This window comes from Dipteris shenzhenensis, chromosome 23, assembly GCF_047967505.1.
Source record: "Dipteris shenzhenensis isolate YYH24624 ecotype China chromosome 23, Dip_SZ_1.0, whole genome shotgun sequence".
In the NCBI taxonomy this organism is placed as follows: Eukaryota; Viridiplantae; Streptophyta; class Polypodiopsida; order Gleicheniales; family Dipteridaceae; genus Dipteris; species Dipteris shenzhenensis.
Genome location: NC_141618.1, coordinates 32700808 through 32723898, shown reverse-complemented (window position 1 = coordinate 32723898; position 23091 = coordinate 32700808). Strand labels below are relative to the sequence as shown.

General features: G+C 40.7%; 1 protein-coding gene across 2 annotated transcripts; it reads left to right on the top strand.

Moving 5' to 3' along the window:
• The first annotated feature begins 15088 nt into the window (after positions 1–15088).
• Positions 15089–22831, top strand: LOC147887271 (uncharacterized). 2 transcript variants are annotated; one of them, XM_087395015.1, is made up of 3 exons: positions 15089–16262; positions 16434–16689; positions 22719–22831. In XM_087395015.1, the coding sequence occupies exons 1-2, from the start codon at positions 15688–15690 to the stop codon at positions 16669–16671; spliced, it is 813 nt and encodes a 270-aa protein (XP_087251141.1). In that variant the 5' UTR covers positions 15089–15687; the 3' UTR covers positions 16672–16689; positions 22719–22831. The 2 variants fall into 2 exon arrangements, with proteins under 2 accessions (XP_087251141.1, XP_087251140.1); XM_087395014.1 differs by lacking the exon at positions 22719–22831 and having other exon boundaries at positions 16434–16735.
• Positions 22832–23091: the final 260 nt, after the last annotated feature.

Below are 23091 nucleotides of genomic sequence, written 5' to 3'. Positions count from 1 at the left end.
CTGCATCAGATGCCCAAATTGCAACAAACATACCCTCTTCAACATCATTAGATGGTACAAACTCTGGTAAGTGTTTATTCCCCCTTCCTACGACAATATTTCTGAGGTAAAAGGCATTGCTCATCTTCTTCCTCATCTATTGCAGTATTTGTATCCAATGTGGATCTCGGTGCCATAGCTTCTTCTAGACAAAAAGATTTAGAATATTCAATTCTCATTCAATTTTCTTGTTTTTGTAAAGATTTGACAAGTGCCTCAACTGACTTGATTATCTCCCCATTCTTTATTGCCTGCTCAAGATATTTTTGCATCATACTTTGAAGATGTTTAATAAAGGCATCCAAGCCTTTCATTTCATCTACATCAAGTGCTTTGTTCTTTGTTCTTTGCAATAACAAATCTAGTTTCCTCCAATGGAGTTATTCTTTATAATAAATCATATGGCTCACTTGATAAATGATCTCCATCCATTGAGTAGTGCTTCCATTGCATTAGTGGAGTATCATTATGCATGCTAAATGAGAAATAGTGTGGATTTGTGTGCCCCATTAATGCTTCATCTCCCCCTTGTAAATGTGGCTCTATGAATGCCCTCCAATCTATGATTCTCTCCAAGATAGCCACTATTGATTCCTCCTTTCGAGAGCCTCCAAATTTTTTCCCAATTTGAGACATCATATCCTCCAATGTTAGAACATCCCTTGACATTAACTCACTAGAGATAACACTAAATATTTGATCTTTGTCTTCATGTGTATGACCGCTAAGAAGAAACCCAACTTCCAATTCTTCAAATATTTTCAAACCAACTAGCATAGAGCATAAACCAAATATATATCTATTCTTATTTTCTCTCCAGTAGTTATCGGCCTGTATATGCAAGGTGCGAGGTAAACATCCACGTGCATCTCTGACCTTCCGTATTGCTTTCATGATGGATGTTGCCACTTGGTTACTATCGTGTTCATGCAAGAAAACAATCCATACATCGCAAAAGAGTCGAAATCCATGCACTGATACTCCACACAAATGTGCTTTTAGTCCACGTTTACCCTCCAATGGTGGTGGGGTACGTCTATACCTTGGTAATGTTGTTGTATCCATGTCATCAATGGTAATGCACATGGACTTTTTGACATGCACAATATCTTCCTCTGTCCAAGAGGCATACAACAATCTAGCATCTTGCACATGAGTTAAATCGATTGTTCGCCATCTTATATATTTTCCTTGCTTGTGCTCACATTTACTTTGTTCAATGGAATTGTTCAATTCATCACAATTCCCAAAGGAAGATGATGTTGGCATTCCACACTTCCATCCGGCATTGTTTGTGAAAGATAAAGCTGCGATAATGCATGATCGTCAAGGATTTGCTTTAATGTTGTAGCTGCATTTCTAGTGCTTCTTTTTCCTTTAGGCTTATAGGCATTTCCATGAATTTTGTGAACCACTTTGTCTTTTACCTCTGCCTAGATGGTCCAATATGTACCATGTGATAGTCCAGTTAACCATCGATATCCTCGATTACATATAGATGTCCCATTAACCATGGGTTTCAATTTGGGTTTATAGTGTCTTGTCCTCATCTCAATAATGAAGAAAACAAGAAAACTCTTGAAGAAGACAGTTATGTATATTAGTCCCTATATTACTCCAAATGTTGATGCGCATGGCTTCAAAATCATCTTTTGCAACTTTTCTTATGCAAATTTTTGTGCAACAAATGCGCATAAGAGTCCTTTCCATATTCTCCTCAAATAACATTACATGTCTCTAGGGTTCTGGAATTGGTGCCATGATTCGTCACCTCTTGACACTCATTGTGCAGGTCTTTTCTTCTCATAATACGTTCTTGTATCTTCCATCACATCAAAGGAAACTTTCTTGATAGGTAAATTTGATTTCAACAAAGCCAACCCCCATTTGACAATGTTACGAACTTGAAGATGAGATGTAGTATTAAGGGCCGCTAGATGTGAATGATATTATCCATTGCATTTTGAATGACCCCTTCACTAGTCAGCTTAATTACCTCCACCATACGAAGAAGATTCTGCGCATAGCCCTTAAATATGCCAAGTGCTAACACCTCCTGAGCAAGACAGTATCTCAACTTTTTCCCCCTCAAAGAAAGTTCTCTTCATATCTTGAAAGTATATCTTAGGAATGATTTCATCTTGGTCCCAAAGAGTTCTATATGCTTGCATATCAAAAATGTCACATTGTAAGATATCCCCCAATGTTTCAAAGTCTCCATGTGGATATTTTAAATGCACCACAGGACTTAGCACTTTGGTGATTATCACTACACATCTTCTCTCACCACAATGTTGAAAATGAGACACATTCATAGGATCAAGACTATGTATTTGTCCAAAGCCTACGACCTCATTCTTCTCATATAACACCACCTCTAAACCCTTTGTTTGGGTAAATACCTATAACAAATTTAGAAATAAAGCATTAGCAAGAACTGTAAAAAAGCCCAATAAATCTCACACTTGAAATTAAAATACAAAATATATTGATGTGACCCCAACTTAAACCATGAACCCTAAACCCTAAACATAAACTCCAAACCCAAATCATAAATGTACCTCCAACCTGTTGCCCACCACCTGTTGCATAGATGACCAAAATTTGGTGATTTGTGCAACAAGTTGGGGTTGCACCCACCAACCTGTTGCACAAATCACCAAAAATTATAAATTATTTCTTGTATTTTAGGGTTCAACTAGGGTTTATAATCTAGAGTCTAGGGTTTAGAGATTCTGTTTTAGGGTCTAAGATATAGGCTCTAAGTTTTAGGCTCTAGGTTGTAGGGTTTAGTGTTTAGGGTCTAGGATTTATAGCTTTGTATCTAAGGTTAAGAGGTTAGAATATAGAAAGTAAGTTGTATGGTTTACGAGTTATGATTTAGGGTTTAGGGTTTAGGATTTATAGCTTTATATCTAAGGTTAAGAGCTTAGAAGATAGAAAGTAAGTTGTATGGTTTTTTGATTTACGATTTAGGGTTCAGGGTTTAGGGTTTAGGATTTATAGCTTTGTATCTAAGGTTAAGAGTTTAGAATATAGGAAGTAAGTGGTATGATTTATGATTTATGATTTAGGGTTTAGGGTTTAGCATCTAAGGTAAATAGTTTAGAATTAAGAATATGGGTTGAATGATTAAGGGTCTAGGTTCTATTAGATATCAATGCTCCACTCTCCTGTAACTATGCGAGAACCTGCTAACTCTACTTGTAAGCCCCCCATATGAGGAGAAGGCATTTGAATAGCTCGGTTATCCGGTAGGTCCTGGTTTGGACACCAGATGGGAGCCATGTGTGGCCTGATGGTTGGACGACTTCACATAGAGTTGGCACACCGCCAACTAGGCTACATGCAAATGCAGGAAGGCATCCCTTGACTGACCGCACTGAGGGCAGATGGAGCATTTCCTGGGGCAGCCCACTCTTGGGTTGCGGGGGCCGTTTAGAGCCTCAGATGATCCCGGATGGCTTTGGGCCGAACAGACTCCATAGGTTAGTTGCTTTGTTTTGTGCACCGGTTCTATCGTATGGTTGGTGGCCTATTTCAGGACTGACCCCCAATCGACCGTTTTGGGCGGACTGGGTCGATCACCCAATTGAGCCTAACCAACTATGACTGGTGGCTATATAAGAGCAAGCTCGTGAAGCCCATTTCATCACTGGCTACAACAACCCTGATTCCTTAGCATCCAGCCTCCGTCTTCTACTATTTCCAGCATGCCATCGAAGCTTCTTTCATAGGAGCGCACGGTTGGGAGGTAGCGCCATCTATTGTATTAGTTCTATAGTAATCAAATTTTTTATTCTCCATACTATCTTGTTTTCTCTCTTGCATACGAGATCCTATTATCTGTTGAGCATAGACGTATTATTTTCTTACATGGTATCAGAGCTTGGACTCTAGCAAGAAGATTTGGTAGTGTATTTCTGTTTGCGAGCAGATTGTGAGAGATGGCCCAGCCCACAAGACTGCGAATCCCACCGTTCGGTGAAAGCGGAAAGTTGGATGGCTCTAACTATCCACTCTAGAAGTTCAAAATGAAGAACATCCTAAGCACATACGAGCTTTGGGACACTGCTACTGGGATGGACGTGAGGCCGGTTGCAAGACCGGATCCAGCCAATGTAGGACAATAGATAGTACCAACTACGGATGAGATTCTTGCATGGACAAGAAGAAATGCAGATGCATTGTGTTCTATTGTCTGCAGTATTAGTGATTCCATCATGGCATTAATTCAACATGTCACCACAACGGAGGAGGCATGAACGGTCTTGAAAAATGAGTACGAGACCACGAATTAGACATGGATTCAGAATCTGGAGACTCAACTCGTGAACGAGAAATTGTCTGAGTCTGAAGTGGCAGAGAAGTTCATCACCAGGGTGAAGAATCTGTGCGAACAGATGACTGCGATTGGCATCACCATCACCAGTGAGAATCTAGCATGAAGGTGCATACAGATTCTCCCACCAAAGTACGATAGTCTTGTTATGGCATTGAATACGCAGAACAGAAATCTGCCCCTCAACTTTGAGGATTTCAGCATGATGCTTCTGGAGGAGGAGATGCGTCAAAAGATGAGGACTGGAAAAGATTCGGATTTTTGGACCGGATCAAAGAAAGGTAACGGTAAGGACTCTGGTAACCCATCTTCTTCTCATGATAAAAAGAGAAAGAAGAAGATCAAGTGCTTCTATTGCAACAAGGCAGGGCACAAGCAGAATGAGTGCCAAAAGAAGATTGCAGATGAGAAGAACGGAGTAAAGAAAGAGTCCAGCAACAGCGCGTAGGTAGCACCAATAGAGATGTTCGTAGCAATTGAGGAGATTTGCATGGAGGCAGTTCATGTACCTACGGATGAACCTTGGATCATTGATAGTGGTGCATCATGCCACATGACCAGTCGGAAGGATTGGTATACCTCTCTACAGCCGGTAGGGAATGACATCCTGGTAGTAGTCAGCAATGATGCAAAATGTCCAACAAAAGGAAAAGGTACGATTGCTCTCAAGTCAGATGGAGTTGTAAAATAGTTGTCCGATGTTCTTAATGTGCCAGATATCAAGAGGAACTTCTTGTCCGTTTTTGCGATCATGGATCGGGACCTCAAAGTTCAATTTGATAAGAATGGTGCACAGATCCTGGATCTTCAAGGAAAGGTCATTGGTAAGGTACACGGTGCAACACCATTTACAAACTCTCAGCTTTTAGTGCTTGAGCGGATGTGAAGAACAATAAGCTGTGGCATGAGAGGTTTGTCATCTAAACATTAGTTCTTTAAAGGAGATGCATAAAAGTGGAAAGATTGCAGACCTACCAAAAATTTCAGATTTGCCCAATGTATGTGAAGCTTGCATGATGGGCAAGTAGCATCGGCATGCCTTTCCTAAAGAGGCCAGCAGGGCAAAGGCTCTCTAGAGCTCGTTCACATGGACCTCTGCGGAAAGATGGAGATGGAAGCTTTGGGTGGTTCCTACTACTTCATGACGCTGATCGACGACTACAGTAGAAGGATACGGATATACTTCCTGAAGATGAAAGATGAGGCTTTCAGTAGGTTCAAGGAATGGCATGTAATGGTCGAGAAAGATTCGGGGAGGAAGGTGAAGAAGTTGAGATCAGACAGAGGTGGAGAATTCACATCAACTGAATTCGAAAGTTACTGCAAAAGTCACATGATCAAGAGGCAGAAACCCCCACCACATACATCACAGCAAAATGGAGTAGCAGAATGCAAGGTGCTCGTCATCTGCGAAATGGGCTGAAGTATGATGAAAGGGAAAGATTTGCCAAAGACTTTCTAGGCTGAAGCATGTAACACTGCAGTTTACATCTTGAAATGGGGGACATGGGTGCACTGCAGAACAAGCCTACGCAGTTATCATGTGACAATCAGAGTTGCATGGCTATTGCAAAGAACCCAGTGTTCCACGCTCGCACAAAACACATTGAGATTCAATATCACTTTGTATGCGAGCTCATCATGGATGGAGAGGTCAACTTGGTGTACTGTCCGACTACAGAGAATGCTGCGGACATCTTCACGAAGGCTCTTGGAAGAGACTTGCTGGAGAGACATCTTCATCGACTTGGCATTGGGCCGAAAAAGTAAGTTCACTTGCGGGTGGACATTGAGGGGGGGTGTTAGATATCAATGCTCCACTCTCATGTAACTACCCGGGAACCAGCTAACTCTACTTGTAAGCCCCCCATATGAGGAGAAGGCATTTGAGTAGCTCGATTATCCAGTAGGTCCTGGTTTGGACACCAGATGGGGGCCATGTGTGGCCTGATGACTGGACTGCTTCAGATTGAGTTGGCACACTGCCAACTAGACTACATGCAAGTGCAGGAAGGCATCCCTTGACTGACCACACTTAGGGTAGACGAAGCATTTCTTGGGGCAGCCCACTCTCGAGTTGCGGGGCCCGTTTGGACCCTCAGATGATCCCGAATGGCTCTGGGCCGGTTCTATCGTTTTGCGCACCGGTTCTATCGTATGGTCGGTGGCCTATTTCGAGACCGACCCCTAATCAACCGTTTTGGGCAGACTGGGTTGGTCACCCAATTGAGCCTAACCCCGACTACGATTGGTGGCTATATAAGAACAAGCCCGTGAAGCCCATTTCATCACTGGCTACAGCAATCCTGATTCCTTAGCATCCAGCCTCCATCTTCTACTGTTTCGAGCACATCATCGAAGCTTCTTTCATAGGAGCACACGGTTGGGAGGTAGCGCCATCTATTGTATCAGTTCTACAGTAATCAAAATTTTGATTCTCCATACTATCTTGTATTCTCTCTTGCGTACGAGATCCTGTTATCTATTGAGCACAGACGGTGTATTATTTTCTTACAGGTTCATGGGTTTAGGTTTAGAATTTAGGATGTAGGGTGTAGGGTTAAGGATAATTTCATAGAGTGAAAAATAAGTAAAATCTATATTCTAAATCTTGCCAAAGAACGGTTTGATAATTTGCACAAGCCTTAAGTTTAACATTTGTACAAAGTATTATACCCATAAAAAACAAGTACATAGGCTAAGAAGCACATTCTCAACACTCTTGCATGATGCATGCTAAGAAACGAGAAAGATGCATTTCAAACCATATACTAAATGATATTATTTGGCTATGATAATTTACAGAGGTCCTACAGAGGTCCTACACTAACGTAGTGTAAATCTTATGCAAAGTATCATTATATCCATTGGAGATGGGCACATAGTCCAAAAGCAAATTGAGTGCGCAATGTTTTCTAAACACTCATGCATGATGCATGGTACAAAGCAAAAAAGTACGCATTCCAAACAACTCAAATGATATCCTATGGGTATGAAACTCTGCATAAGCCTTAAACTAAGAAAATATAAGGCCTTTGTACATACCCCTTAAATTATGATGTACTTGTATTCTTCAATTGTTTGAGAGAATATTGTTTTAGTCACAAATTAATTTTTAAATATGTTCAAATTTTTAAATAAAAAAATCTTGGACTATCGTTCTTATTTTATATCAATAATCTAAATTTTAAATTAGTTAGTTTAATATATCTCTAATGTATATGTTAAGTATAAACTAAGAAAATATAAGGCCTGTGTTCATACCCCTTAAATTATGACGTACTTGTATTCTTCAATTGTTTGAGAGAATATTGTTTTAGTCACAAATTAATTTTTAAATATGTTAAAAATTTTAAATAAAAATATATTGGACTATCGTTCTTATTTTATATCAATAATATAAATTTTAAATTAGTTAGTTTAATATATCTCTAATGTATATGTTAAGTATTTTTTATTTAATAGTTAAGAGTTATAATTAATTTTTTATTTTATATAAATAATAATAATAATTTTTAGAAAAAAACTCTTAGAAATATATCATATTTATATAATAGTATAGACTTTACTGTGTTTTAATATATTTTTATATACTTTTTAATATATTATATTATAGATAAATAATATTATTGGTAGAGAGTTTTTGAAATCTAAATTAAAAAATCCTTTCTATAATATACATTTTAATATATTATTATATTACATTATAGATAATATATTTTAATATAAGTTTTATATATTATATTAGAGATAAATACTTTTATTGGTAAAGAGTTTTTGAAATCTAAATTTAAAAAGCCTTTCTAAGTTGTTAAGGATGCAATAGGTTAGAACTTTTTTAAAAATCTTATAAAATTTGGAAAAGCCCAAAGGATTGGAGTTGTTGCATACATAATAGCTTGGGAGAGTTTTTTGGAAAATTCTTTAAAAGAGAAAAGGAACTGTGTATGCAATTAGGTTAATAGAATTTTTTAAGTTTGCAAAGTTTTTTTAGAAATCTTAAAAAGCTTTAAAAACTAAAAGTAAAGAAACTTTTGGAAGGTGTTGCTCATGCAACAAGTTGAAAGAGATACAAAAAGTTAAAAAAAAATCAAAATTCAAAAAATTTGATAGGCGGAAGATGTGGCGTACACAATAGGTTGGAAAGCTCTTCACCTATTGCATGATTTGGAAAATTTTGTTGATTTATGCAACAGGTTGAGATGAAGAGAGAACCAAGAAAAATGAAGAATGAGCTCGCAATGAAAGAGTGGCTTATACTTATGCTTAAAAGCCTAAAAAGCTGCCCTAACCCTAATTATAACCCACTTCCCTATAAAATCTCAACCTCTCTCCTCATTCTGTCATTCTCCCTCCTTTTTTCAAATCCTCCTCTCTCCATCGGACTCCTCCTCTACTCTTCCCTCTCCTCTCTCCCTCCCTCCTCTCCTCCTCCCCCCTCCTCTCCCTCTCTGCGTCTCCCTCTCCCTCTCTCCTCAGCTCGGCCACCCCTCCGTCCTCTCTCCCTCTTCCTCTCTCTGCCGCTTGGCCACCCCTCCCTCCTCTGCTCGACCGCCCCTCCCTCCTCTCCCTCTCTTCCTCTCACCCACTCCTTACGCTCGAATGCCCCTCCCTCCTCTCCCTCTCTTCCTCTCTCCTGCTCGTCCGCTCCTCCCTCCTGTCTCCCTCTCTCCGCTTAGCCGCCACCCTCCCTCCTCTCTCCCTCTCTCTCGCTCCCTTCTGCTCTGATGCCCCTCCCTCCTCTCCCTCTCTCCCTCTCCCTCCGCTCAGGATGTGGGCGGGCATCCTCTCTCCATCGGTGCAAGTGGGCTTCCTCTCTCCATTGATGTGGCGTGCGTCAGGCGGCCTTTTTGGGTAAGGGGTTTATGGGGGGGGCATTAGCCCTCCCCCCAACCTGTTGTATGCAACAGGTGGGGGGGACGGCTGATTCCCTCCCTTGGGTAAGACTTATCCCTCCATTAACCACCTCCTTAACCCCCCATTATCCCCCCCTTAATCACCCACCCCCTTAACCACCCCTTAGACCTCCTTAACCACCCCTCCTTAACCACTTCCCTTTAACCACCCTCTGAGAACCCTCCTTAACCAATCCCTCCTTAATCACTCACCTCATCCTTAACCATCCCTTAACCACCGCCTTTACCACTTCCCTTTAATCACTCTTTAAATTCCTCCTTAATCATCCCGTTAGACCCCTCTTTGACCGCCCTTACCCATTCCCTTAGCTCTCTAATGAATTTAATTAGAAATAAATACACATGTTAATTTACTTTAATTTAAATTTAAAAATAATTGAACATCACATTTAATTTATTTTTATTTTTTAAAAAAGTAATTAAATTTTATAGTTAATTAAATAATTGATTTTTTTTGTTCTTCTTATTTAATTTTTGAATTAAAATTTAGCTAAATTACTTAATTTTAATTTAAAGTAAATAATTTTTAAATATCTAATTAAATTATTTGGGTTGAAATATAATTAAACATATTTATTTGTTTAATTGCAAAGAATCATGGCTCCCAAAGTTGCTTCCAAGGCTCCCAAGATGATTGAGAAATACCTTGAACATGATTGGTATTTCATGGAGCATAATTCAAAGTGTTTCTTGGTGATCACTATAATGAGGCTATGTCAAGATCCAATTACAATCGTGAGGCAATAAGAAATGGGGGAATAGTTTCAATGATAAGTATTAAAGACAATGGTTTGATTGAGGTTGCATGCAGAAGTTGGAATGAAGATGAGGTATATAAGTTATTGGCGATGGACAAAAAGTACACGTTGAAGCATGTACCAGATTCAACGAAATGATTTGAAGAACTACATGATGCGTTGATATTACTTAGGATAAACTAGGATGGTTTCTAGAGTGTGCCAATAGTAGTACATGTAGTAAGTGTGGCAACAGTAATACCTACAGTAAGTATGTTACAAATAGCAAGTGGGCCACTAGTCACATCTCATTCTGAGGTTGTACACCCCACAAGCACCATGGTGTTAAGTACTGGTACTCCATCTCTTGCTCAAACTATAAGAAAGCGGGTGAGTTGTCCCTGGACAGGATCAACTTCCAAGCTATTCCAAGAAAGAGAGCAAAAAGAACTCCAGCTCCACGGGTAGACTGAGTGAGTGCAGCGTATTTAGCACCAGGCGAGCAGTTGGATAGTGACACTGAGGCTATAGAGTCCGAGGAAGAAGATGCATTTGCTGATTTTTCTATAAGTGCGGAAATTTTACATCCTCCTGAAGATGAGGGATATTTTTAGGGATTGGTACAATTTCTCATCATTGCACCGCTCATTGATTGAGCTTCCTTGTTCATAAATCAGCAGAATTTGGGTGTGCATTTTGCATGCAAGTTGTATGAAGAGACCAAGAATGCTAAAATGCCATTTGTAGGCAATGTCACTCTCCATCCAATGAAGTTTATGAGACTTCCAAAAGATGTGATCCTCAGTTGAAGGAAGTCACATTTCAAAATCATGGAGATTTTCTCAAAGCCTTCAAAGAGTTTAAAGAGAGTGACTTTTCTCGTGAAGTTAATCCCTACCAAAGAAGATATGGGAATGACATTGAGAAGAGATATATGCTGACAAAGAACAGGTTCCTTGATAGATGCAAGTTTGAGCCCGTTGATGGGAAGCACTTTTGTGAAGCTTGTAAATCGCCCTTACAGAGGGACGAAAAGGAAACTTGAATCACACTGAGTATCTACAAAAGTTTCAATGGGTCATCTGCTGAATATGCTTATTTAATGATGACTCAAAATATATATTCTTGAATTTGAAAGGTTGAATTTGGTTCCATTGACTAGGAGAAAAAACTCAACTCTTTCCGAGATCCTAACTAAGGTAAGGGAGTTATGGATCAGATGTGGCTCACCACAAATAGTAAAGGGAAGGAGACCTACTGCTAAATACAATATGAAGCGAACTCATTTTTACAGCTTCTTGAAGGACGTAGTGAATGATACAAAGTCACCCTTGTAGGACTTGAAGATCGCATTTGCAAGATATAGGGACTTTACTTGCATAGTGTTCCATGAGAGGAGTCAGTCTTTCAGATTATCTTGGATGTTTGTAAAGCATATGAAGCAGAAAAGATATCCTACGAGGCAGAGCATGCGGTAGGTCAGAAAAAAATAACAATAAAGCAATTGTCTATTGGTTGGTGGAGACCATTACAGTATGTTCTAGATTAAATAACGAAGGATGTATGCCAACAGTTGCTTGATGTGATGACTACTTCTTTGGGAATAGGAGCAAGCATAATCACTTGGATGAAGTAGTAACCAGAATGGTCAGAAGCAAAGCTACTTTATTGGTAGTAATGTTTTTAATGAATTCAGATCAAGAGTTGGCTAACAAAGTTGCTAATGTGGATAAGCAAAAAGTCCTTGGTCTTGGTCAAATGATTAACAAGTTGTGGGCCAAAAAGAGGCCAAAAAGTGGGTGTGTTCATTAGACACGGATGGCACTCCAACAAAGGATGCAAGAGAAAAGATGCCAAAGATTCTAGAGAAATAATATTCAAAGATCAAGAAGAATACCTTGGCGCTAAACTTGCAAAGAACTATAGCAACAGCTGGTTCAGCCTTCAACTTCTCTTATGACATCCTCTTATCAAAGGAGGATACCAATTTGTACGCATCAGTGGCATTGATACAGAGCGCTTCATGGCAATGAGCGGTGATGCTTGGGATAGCCATGTGTGTCTATAAGTTACCACCACTGGGCTTGCATGCATGATTACTACGAGTGCAGTAAATTACCAATCACCGGGCTTGCATGGCATCATCGGACTCCATACTTTAGATACTTGTGTCAAATGCTAGACATGCTATAAAAATGTCTAACTTTGGTATTCATCTCATCATAGACATCCTTCTTCACTGGTGTGGCATTTTATGCTAGACCAGACACTTTTTCATGAGCAAGTGAGTCTAACCTATGTCCCACAAAGAGATTCTATATTTGGTATTTCTAGATGTGAAAGTTACTAAAGTGCCCTCTACCAGTAATGTCATCTTGGTGCAAAGCTCAGGGAGGTTACTCATAAATATGTAACCGTAGCATGTGGATTCAATAGAAGGAGTTTTTAAAACCCCCTTGCTATACCTTTTTCAAGTTGAAGGGTATTATATAAAGGGGTTATTCAGAGAATGAATAGAAAAATGATATATTTAATTCATGATAAACTTACAAATAAGAGTTTTATAAAGAGTCCTTAAACACACGTGATATATAGGTATTATATAAAGTGACCCCTCCGAGATAGCAAAGTCTAGGTACATGTACAAGCATTTGGGCACAAGCAACAAATGCAGCAGAACAAAATACCAATGCTGGAAAAGAAGCTTTCATGGTGGATTCAAAAGTGCTCGAAAAGCACTTTTGTGTTCACAATGTAACAAGACAAAGATATATTCCAACCACTAGTAGATGTAGAAAAGTGTGACTTTGTTCTTGTGAGGTTAAGTGAAAATATATCTCTAATTTTGTTGGGTGTAGATAAGTCATACATTAAGCACAACACTGTCTCTGAACAATATGTAACATGGTATTGATACAAGTTGGGCACTGTTTTGATGTAAGAAGAATGTAAACAAGGAAGAATGAAATTTGTTGGGAGAGGTTTTGGATGTGTAATAACAAGGATCCTATTCATTGGGTGCAAGCAGACTTAATAGTATGAAGTTGGACACTAAAAGTAGGGAAGAAACCCAAGAAGACCTAAATTCCACCTACTATGGGTGAGAAAGTAGAAGCAAGCCTAGTAGGGGTTGATGAAGTAGTCACCAAGACTGTGGATTGAATAAAATTTAATGGTTCAAACGTGGTGTCGTCTTTAATATTTGACTATCAAGCAACAAAGCTCTTTTTCTTTCTTTTTGTAATGTGGTTGAATATGTAACACTTGACATTGATATTAGAAATGACATCTTTACACCACCTAAAAATTTTTGCATTAGTAGATATGATTCTAGTATGCAATATGTAATTTTTACATTTTCACTATCATATACGAAATAAAAGTCTGTAGATGACTATTAGAGTGTTACAATTAGACAATAATTTAGACTTTACATGTGACAAATATTTCATTCCCAAATTTAATAAAACAATGGATAGATTCTCTAAAACAAAAAAAACACAATTATAGAGCCACTATTAACGAAACAAGAGATTCCCAAAATTAATGAAACAATGGATACATTCTCTAAAGCTCTAAAGCTACAAAAAAAAGGAGCCACTATTAATGAAACAAGATATTCCTAAAATCGATATAATTGACATGCTTAAGCCAAGATGAAGATGGAAAAAAAGATGAGAAAAAGGGATCCTGAAATGGGAGTATGTAAGGTTCTCTCTCCCCATTTTATTTTCCCCAAATATTGGGATTTTCCCAAAATTACTATTATAGTGTTTTGATATATAAGGTAGAAAGTTGACCAGGTTTTTAAAAAAAAAAAACATGATGAAGGGTGCAATCATAGGATTAAAGAGAGAGAGATAGATGTTGTAATAGAGGGGCCCCTTATGTGAGAGCCACTTTTAGGGATGAGTAGCAAGTAGCTACAATGGTAAACTTTTCTCTAGTCTCCCTCTTCACTCTATATGTCTACTTTTTTATTTAATGCGATGATGTCCTCTATAGTCTCTCCCTCAGTGCTCACATATACACTTTAGAGAGAGAGGGAGAGGAGAGAGAGAGAGAGAGAGAGAGAGAGAGAGAGAGAGAGAGAGAGAGAGAAGGTCAAGTCCATGGGGAGATTTGGAATCCGAAGGGAGAACAAGGGGGCATGGGTGGCTATTTAGCATTGACTTCCATTTTCAAAGGTCACAACATGTTCCTAGAACAAAAAAAGATTAAAAAACGTCTAATATGTGGCAAAAGATTGAATCGCATTCATTGGGCTTGCCCGAAATAGAAAGAAGAGAAACATAGGGAGGAAATGGTGGAGATCACATGGTCCCAACCAATCATAAAAAAACGATGAAAATTTAGGGGAAAATGGATTTTCTCTTTCTCAAGGGAGGGTGCCTTTACTAAGGCCTTCCCTAGAGGCCAGGCCAAAAAATTCAATATTGCTGCCTTCTCATAAGGTTTTCACACGTGGATAGATCCTAAGAGGAGCCATGCTTAGAGGAGTGCTAAGTTCTTGCCTTATGGGAAAAACTAATAAGGTCCTTTATATGTGGATGCGTTTGAAAAGGGAGTACTTGGAGGAGGGAAAAAGTGTGAGGGAGGATGAGGTGGACAAGCTCAAAAGTGGAGATGGATGGATAGGGAAGAATCTTGTAGAGGAAAGGGAGACAAACGTGTACATCTAGGTGGGTGGATAAATATAAAAAAGGAAACAATAATAATAAAAAGAAAATGTGTTGTGGGCGAAGGGGGAACTTGCTTGGCTAGGAAGAAAAAGCATGAACGAAATTGGAAAAGGAGAGAAAATAGGGCAGTTGGGGTTTTAAAAGATAAGATATACGTGAAGCGTCAGCATGGGTGTTATGGCCACAAAAATTAGAATGAATGAATTCATGAATGAATGAATGAATTCAATGAAAGAATGGATGAATCCAAGTTCCGACAGTGTTGAAGTTTGAAACATGGGTCCCTAGAAAGCACAAGACATGACGAAGAAGAAGTGGATACAGTTGAATCCAGAGTTGCAGCCGCTTTTGAAGAAGAAGTGGATACGGTTGAGTCCAGAGTTGCAGCCGCTTTTGAAGTTCGGATGACCATTATCCACCCTCTCGCACCAAACACGCCTCTTATTTAGCCTCCTTTACGTATCTTCGTCTTCTCCCCGGCTCATCCATTCCTTCCTCCTCTGCCTTTCAACAGAACTTTTCGCTCCACCCTCCCCATATCGTACCATACAACAATCATCGCCCCATCGTCCCTTATTATTCCAGTCCACAGAAACGTCTCATCATCGACCGGCCTTCCTTCCCTTGATATTAGGCCAGAGATTTATCGTCATTTGTTCTCCACGTTCAAGCCCCTCAGTCCATTCACGGTCGCAGCTTTCTGTTAGACAATATTACCTCTTTGCCTTGCAACAGAAAGTTTTGCTCTACCCTCCCCAGATCGCAAGATCAAGCTCTCCTCAGTCCATTCTCGCTCACTTTAGATCCTTGCTCGGTAGCTGCTTACATTCGTTTAGGCGTATTGCCTTACAGTTCTGTTCATTCCGAGAGTCAGCGTGCCCTAAAACCTCTCTGGTTTCGGAGAGACAGGTTGTCCACAAGCTATTTAGATCGTTACATCGTTAAATCACGAGTGGGCTTAACATCGCGCTATGGCGTCCCTCGCATGTCGACGCTTGGAGGTGCCAACGGCTTCCATTTCGTGTGTAACGAGGAATCGTCATGAGAATGATGGCAACAACGTGACCGCTCTGAAGCACCAGGACTCTCAAAAAATACATCTGTTGTCTTGTTCTTTGCGCGACCGAAACGGTTTCTTGGGATGTGGCTCTGGGACAGGAGGCCCCGACCTGCGCCGATCTCCTAATTTAGTCGCCGCAACGACCCACGATCTGGCTGCCTCGAATTGCATTTCTCTGGACACGGCGCATACTCTGCAAGGATCAGAGCAACTTCTGAGTGCTCAGCACAACTTAAGCCCTGCCCAAATGCCCGAAGTAACTGGTAGACCGCAGACTGTGCATGGGGAGGGTGCAAGCCTTAACAAACTAGGAACGATGGACGGCAGTACATCGACGGCCTCATTGTTTTCGATGTCTTCTAACTCGGATGATGAAGAATTGAGTAGCTCTGCATCATCGGAGATTTCATCAGATGCGAGGCGTTCGCCTCGAAATGAAGGGCCTCTGGATACTCTGAGGACTCTTTGTGAAGCTCTTCCACTCAAGTGAGTATTTCCTCTCTGCTTATAAGGTTTTGCGATTTCTCATAGCGCCCGCTGACAGATCCAAAACAAGGATCGAATTTGTATAGTCCAACGAATCGTTGTGAGCTTTTGATTACATAGTGCCAAACTCTCGTGAACTTATCGTCCCGTTCTTTTCTCCGTTACTTGCAGGCGAGGATTGTCACGTTGTTTCAGTGGGAAATCCCAATCCTTTTCATCACTAGCCGAAGTTTGCTCGGTTGTAGATCTGGCCAAGCCGGAGAATCGTTTTGTGAAAAGGCGTAGGACGGAAAATCAGGCATGCTATCGTCCTAGGAGCGCCCCCGAGGCAGGCATTTCAAAGCAACCTTACAAGAGCTTTCATATGATATCAGAAACTATGTCAACAGTACCATTGAGGCGCTTGTAAAGGTTTTATATCAAGGCGGTAAGAATGCAAGCTTCTGCAGTGTGCACGTCTGCGTTGTGATTTATTCTTCACATGCCTAAATCTTCTGGTTTTGATTCACAATTGATGATTTCTTGGGGAAGGAACTGCATACTTAACATAAATCTCACTACATATGTGAAATTATGTGAAATAAGGATTAGCGATTGGAAATTTAAGGATATGTACCAATCCTGCTGAGACAGCATATCTTTTTGTGTTTAAAGGGATGGATGATAACAGGGTCATCAATTATAATGCTTGCATGCCTTGGACACTTGCATACATGATCTTTCCACGTTTGCTATATTTCTATTACTCAAGGATTCATAAGAGAAAAAGTTTTTAGATGTCCTTAGATATTTCTCATGTAAGAACGTTGAGTTGAAGGTTGAGTTGAAGGTTGCTTATAGGGCGTTGAAGGACATAGCTTGAGCCTTTTGGTTGAATATTGCTATTACTCTTCCACGTTTTCTATAATAGCTCCTTCATATAGCATAGAGAAGGTTTTTGGAGATGCTTGGCGCTCTTGATTGATTCTCCCTTTGAAATGGATGATGCCACACCCAGTCCTACTAGAGGACTCTGATATGATGTGAAGCCCGTCCTCTTTTGGGGACGTGGGTGCTACTTACACCTACCTTTTAGTCTTCTGTAGGAAGTTTACAAGGCATGTCCATCCTCAGACAATGCCATGACATCCTGTTACACGAAATCATGTGTGTCATTCTTGCCATTAGATCAATGAAATGCCTATCAACATGTTGAAATTTCATACATAAATTTGTAAGTACAATATGAAAATGATTCATACCATGCATGGTTCATTCCAAAGAATTGCCTCACCTTTTGCATTGCTAAGAACTAATTTTAGCATATTTGTATTGAGAGCCAGCTTTGTTGTATTGGACTTGCACCCACCAGACATCTCATGGAGAACTCTTTCCCCCCACCTTATTTATTCGGTGCCACCTCAAGTATGGACCCTCTATCAATCAATACACCTCAGAGAGTAGAGAAGATATCAGGGCTCTGACAAACCCAGGCATGCAGGACTTGCCTGGGACCCCCAGGCCTCAGGGTCACCACGCTAAAACTCCATAAACCAGCGGGTGCTCGAACTAGAACTATAAATGAGGGCAAAAGTATAGTTTATCGAGTGAAAATTGAGCAAAAGAGATTGCAATGTACATCTACGTCCAATAGCAAGTTATATAAAAATTATCAACTTTTACTAAGCAAAAATTGATTAAGGATCTCACATTTATAAAAACTCGGCAATTGCTAAGAGCCTTAAAGGCCAAAAGATTACAGGTTACGGCCATAACCATTCAAATATAAAAGTTAACAACACAGCATACTAAGAGCCTCAAATTGAACGAATAGAGATTACATAAATGCCTTAGAGACCAAAACATTACATCCAGTAAGCCAAAAGATCATTAAGAGCCCAAAAGATTACATCCAACCATTGCTTTGAGAGCCTCGTCCGAGTAAGAGGAAATTTGTACAACTCGGTTTTTCGCCAGTCTAGCTTATTGCATTAAAAAATTTTATGAAGCCAAAGGAGGATACGATGGAGAGGTTGAAGACAATGCACATTGCCAGGACTTAGATTACGGCCTCCCCAGCAAGTCGAGAGTACTCTGCTATGAAAATAATGAGGCCTTTGTCAACATCTAGGGGGAACCCATACAGCACAGCCATAAAGAGGCCCTTTGTGAGCATGTCATCTAAGGTGATGACATTCAGATGTGTGGGGAATCGACTGTGGGAATGAAGGGTCTCCACTAGTACTAGCATTTCTACTCCAGGTTAGTGCAATGCAATCACCTTATATGAGAAGGCAGATAACATTGGGATCAAGAGCATTGAGGGGGGGTGGTAGTAGGCATGCTGAAGATGAGTGGGTGAGCAGCAGATGATAAGGGGGGGGGAGCAGATGAGTGATGTGAGTTGAAGGAGGGAGCATGGAGCAAAGTAGGGCAGGAGCAGAAAAGAGCTAGCGGAGGGGTGTGGAGCAAAGTAGCAGAGCATGTGGAGCAAAGTAGCAGAGCATGGGTGGATCAGAGCAACGTACTAAAATGCCAAATGCCACGGATCTTAGATATATTCTAAAGTTTGAACCACCGTGGTGGCTAGAGCCCGAGGCTCCATCCATATTAATTGTAGGCCACCATGGTGGAATCTTAGGCACCACCCCAGATGCCTGGTAATCATGAAAAAGATGCCATGTGGTGCCACTCTGGTGGTTGGTAATTAACGGCCAGCCTAGTGGAATCTTAGCCACGACAGACGTGGCTGATGAGAGCCACCACCACTAAGCAGTAATCCCCACAAAGGTAAATCATGAAGCTCTAATCACTCATTACCATACACTCTAGTTCTCTATTGAGCATGCGAGCCCAATGACTGGTAATTTTTACTGCACTCGTAGAGATCATGCATGCTTAAGCGCCATGGTGGGTGAGCAATGGCATGATGGAATCGTAGCCACGATAGACATGGATGATGATAGCCACCACCATTGGGCAATAATTCTCACAAAAGTAAATCATGAAGCCTAATCACTTCTAATCCCTCATTACCATGCACTCTAGTACTCTCCTGAGCATGCAAGCCTAGTGACTAGTAATTTACTGCACTCGTAGTAATCATGCATTCAAACCCAGTGGTGGTAACTAGAAGTTGAGTAATTGTGGGCCACTACAGTGGCTGATAATTAACCTCCAGCCCGATGGGTCTTAGCCACCACCACAGACGTGGTTGCGAATCTTAGATGCCACAACCTCTAATCTTTCATTACCATGCAAGTCAGTACTGCTACCTTGAAATATTCAAAATTTGAGCCAACCACCGCAGTGGCTCTCACCTTGATAGTAGTCAGGCTACAACCATCATGATGGCTCTCACCTTGATAGTATAGTTGAGAGCTACAAACCGCTATTCCATTCCCTTAACCATTCTGTCTTCTATCCCTCTCGATCGTTTCGTTCTCCCTTTCAATATCAAGCCTCTACTATTCCATTTCCTTCACTGCTTCATCTTCTATCCCTCTCGACCATTTCTCTCCCTTGCAATCCGGAAGCCTCCACTATTCCATTTACTTCACTGTTTCATCTTCTATCCCTCTCGACCATTTCTATCTCCCTTGCACTCTTCCTGCAACTTGTGTCTTCTCTCATAATGGACCCTACATAGTCCAGGAGCTCCTCACACAATCTTTCGTCCCCCTCTGCAACATAGTGCGAGAGCCCCTCCTCCCCTGATCTTGAAATCGTGACATATGGAAGCTCCTCTCTCGCTCTTCAAAAGCCCAAATTGGATGTTCTCCAAAACTTCGTCAGGTTGGTACAAGAGGTGAACGTGAAGGAGCGGCAACTAGTCTGTCAAGGTCAGAAGATTACCATCAATAAAAGTGTGATTGAAAATGCTCTAGGAAATTTTGGAGGCAGTTTGCAAGCACACTTTTTCGAGAAGCAATGAAAGAGACAGGATATTCTAGACATATACCCCAACACTTAGATTAGTAAATATGATGGAGTCAAGATCTCGAGCTTGCCAACAGACCTCCAAGATGTGTTGAAGAAGACCATTCACTTCTTTCTTGATACAAGAGGAGCCTGCAAGTTCTGGCAGGTTCAAGTAGCAGTAGGGCAACTGAAAGGACGTGATGTATCTTTCTCTATGGCGATCTCCAAGAGCGTGTTAACCAACATGAAGAATTGCATGGATGGCAAATCTCAAATGTCATCTCAGTGTGCTGAAGTTGCAATATGCACATAATGGCATCTACCCTCAAAGGGATTTTTGAGCAATACGATAAGTGGATGTCTCAGAAGGTGACTTTTCTACAAGAGGAAGCCACTGGCAGTAAAGGCAGCGCAACTTGAGAAAAGTCACAGGGAAGGTGCAGAAGCCAAGGTAGATGAGGCACAAGAGCAACCTAAGGCCGCTATGAAATTGGTTGACATGGAAAGGCATAGAAGAGAAGAAGTGGAGAAGTGCATGAAGGAGCTCCGAGATAGGCTCGAAGAAGTGAGAAATGATGGGGACATGAAGGACAAGGAGCTAGAAAAGATGCAAAAGAATCTTGAAGATTAGAGAGCCAAAAAGGAGGGTCTTTAAAAATGGCTTTGCAACATGCACAACACATTGAACATTGAAAAAACCCAGATGATGGAGGAGCTGAAAAGGGAGAATGTAGAAACCAAAAAGATGATGTAGGAATTGTGAGAGAGCTTCAAGGCCAAGAAGGATGGGGTAGAGAGCAGTCGGGGTGGAAAAGACAATGAGACAGCTCCCCAGGCTAGGAAGGATGCAGAGAGCTACCACGGTGGAGCAAGTTCCGATCACCACGGTGGAGCAATTTGCAGTAGCTGCCACAGTGAGGGTTGTTTTTTTGCAACACTGTTGGAAGTCCAAAGAGCAAGCTACAAGATCCTGCAAGAAGATTAGGATAGATTTTCAACATGCACAAGCTTGCCATGGCTTTTGACAGTTATGAAAGGAGTGTGTCGTCTTGAGAGATTTCCAAACTAGAGTGGAAGCCTTGCAACAATTTATGTAGCTTCAACAGATGCTCAGGGATTCAGATGAAGCTGTTGCACAGAGTGAGAAAAAAGTGGAGGAGATAAAGGGAATCTGTAGCCTTAGGATGAGGAAGGAAGGAATTTAGAAGCAACTTCATCATGTACATAGCCAGATTGTGGTATTGACAGCCGCAATAGTTAAATTGAATGCCTATCCTGCTATGCAGCAGGGTCTGAGATGCATGGTCTGCCATATCCCCGTCATAGATGGCTGCTATATCTGATGGCCTACGTGCTACCACCCTACACATTTTTTGCTTTGGAGTGTTTGTGCATACAAAATTGCTATGTAGAGAATGCCATTTGCCATTGCCCAGGTCGTGGACATATCAAATGTGCCTGCCTGCTACAGCTATCTACAATGAGAAAGTAGATGTTGCACCTCAATTTACCATTTGGACAAAAGATCTTAAAGGCAAGGAGCTCAAATTGAAGAAGGCCAAGACTGAGCCTGTCTGCGCGGAAAAGGAACCTGAAGGGAGGAACCGGCCCACTTTAAGAAAGGAGCAAGAAGGGTCGAGCTTGCGACCAAGAAGCTCAAATCAAGGAAAGAGGAAGCGGCATGAAGTGAGGGGCCGGGCCCACGCAGGAAGGAACCAACCCCATTTTGGAAAGGAATGAGGGAGGAGCCTGCAATTAGGGAGCTTAACAGGGGTCCTTGAGATGTAATCTGAAGTAAAGGAGTCTTTGGGATTTAATCTATGTAATCTGTGTCTAATCTATTGAATTGTTAATCTTCTCTAGAGTTTACTTGGGCAACATTTTCTCAGGTATGTGATTAGATAGTGTCCTTTGATCCATGCCAGTGCGGTGATAATAATGAGACGAAAGATTTAGATTTGACAAAGTAATGTGAGACAAAAGATTTCGATTAGATCACTAATGTGAGAATGAAAGATTTTGATTAGGGAACTAATGTGAGATGAAAGATTTCAATTAGACAACTAACATGAGACGAAAGATTTCGATTAGACAACTAACATGAGACTGAAGAATGAGAAGGTCGGGCTCGATGAACTCAAAGATTTCAATTACCAAAATAACATGAGATTGAAGATTGAGGTCGGTCGGTCTTAATGAACTCTCTCCCTATTTAAGTGCAGTGCAGACACAACTAAGAGCCCATTATGAAATCTAGCCCCAAAACTCTATATGCCGATCCAAAATCTATACAATGATCCACCTACAACGAATATATGGCATACCCAAATAACTTTGGAATGCTTTTGTTCTATCTGAAAATTATGTTGGATGGCATCCTCACAAAAACAGACCCAAAGAAGAAGGAGGAAAATAGTTGCAAGGAGGACATGCTTCGGTGGTGGGTGTATTACTTGGAGTCGGCACACAAACGGTGAATATTAATTTCCTTGGCTATTTTTTTTCCTACTCCTTTAAGGTACTTGTCAAGCTCATGATGTAGGTTTCTTTTGGCAGGACATGATATCTAGGCATGAAGATGTATAGAGCACAAAGACTAGGATGAAGAGGACCCCTAGCAAAAGGAGGAGTTACTATGGGCATATAAGTCGGTATAGTCAAGATAGTGTGTAATCCAAGTGTGTCAAGACATCTTCCATTGTGCAACAAACTAGCCTCAAGAGCTGGGATATGCTTGCCATATGGAGACACTGATAAGATAGTTGGGAGTCTAGAATTTCCTTGAAAAAGAAAAATGTCGTGTTTTGAAATAATAAAAATCTTGTAGACATTTCTTGAACTTGTGGATATTCTCATGGTGCTCGTAATACTACCTGATTTTGTATCGACCTACTTCCATGTTAGTAATTAAATGTTTTAAGTAGCTCGG

Coding starts and splice junctions, on each gene's coding strand:
- LOC147887271 (XM_087395015.1), top strand. CDS start 15,688: ATGGCGTCCCTCGCATGTCGACGCTTGGAGGTGCCAACGGCTTCCATT. Junction 16,263..16,433: donor TGTGAAGCTCTTCCACTCAA/GTGAGTATTTCC, acceptor CGTTACTTGCAG/GCGAGGATTGTCACGTTGTT.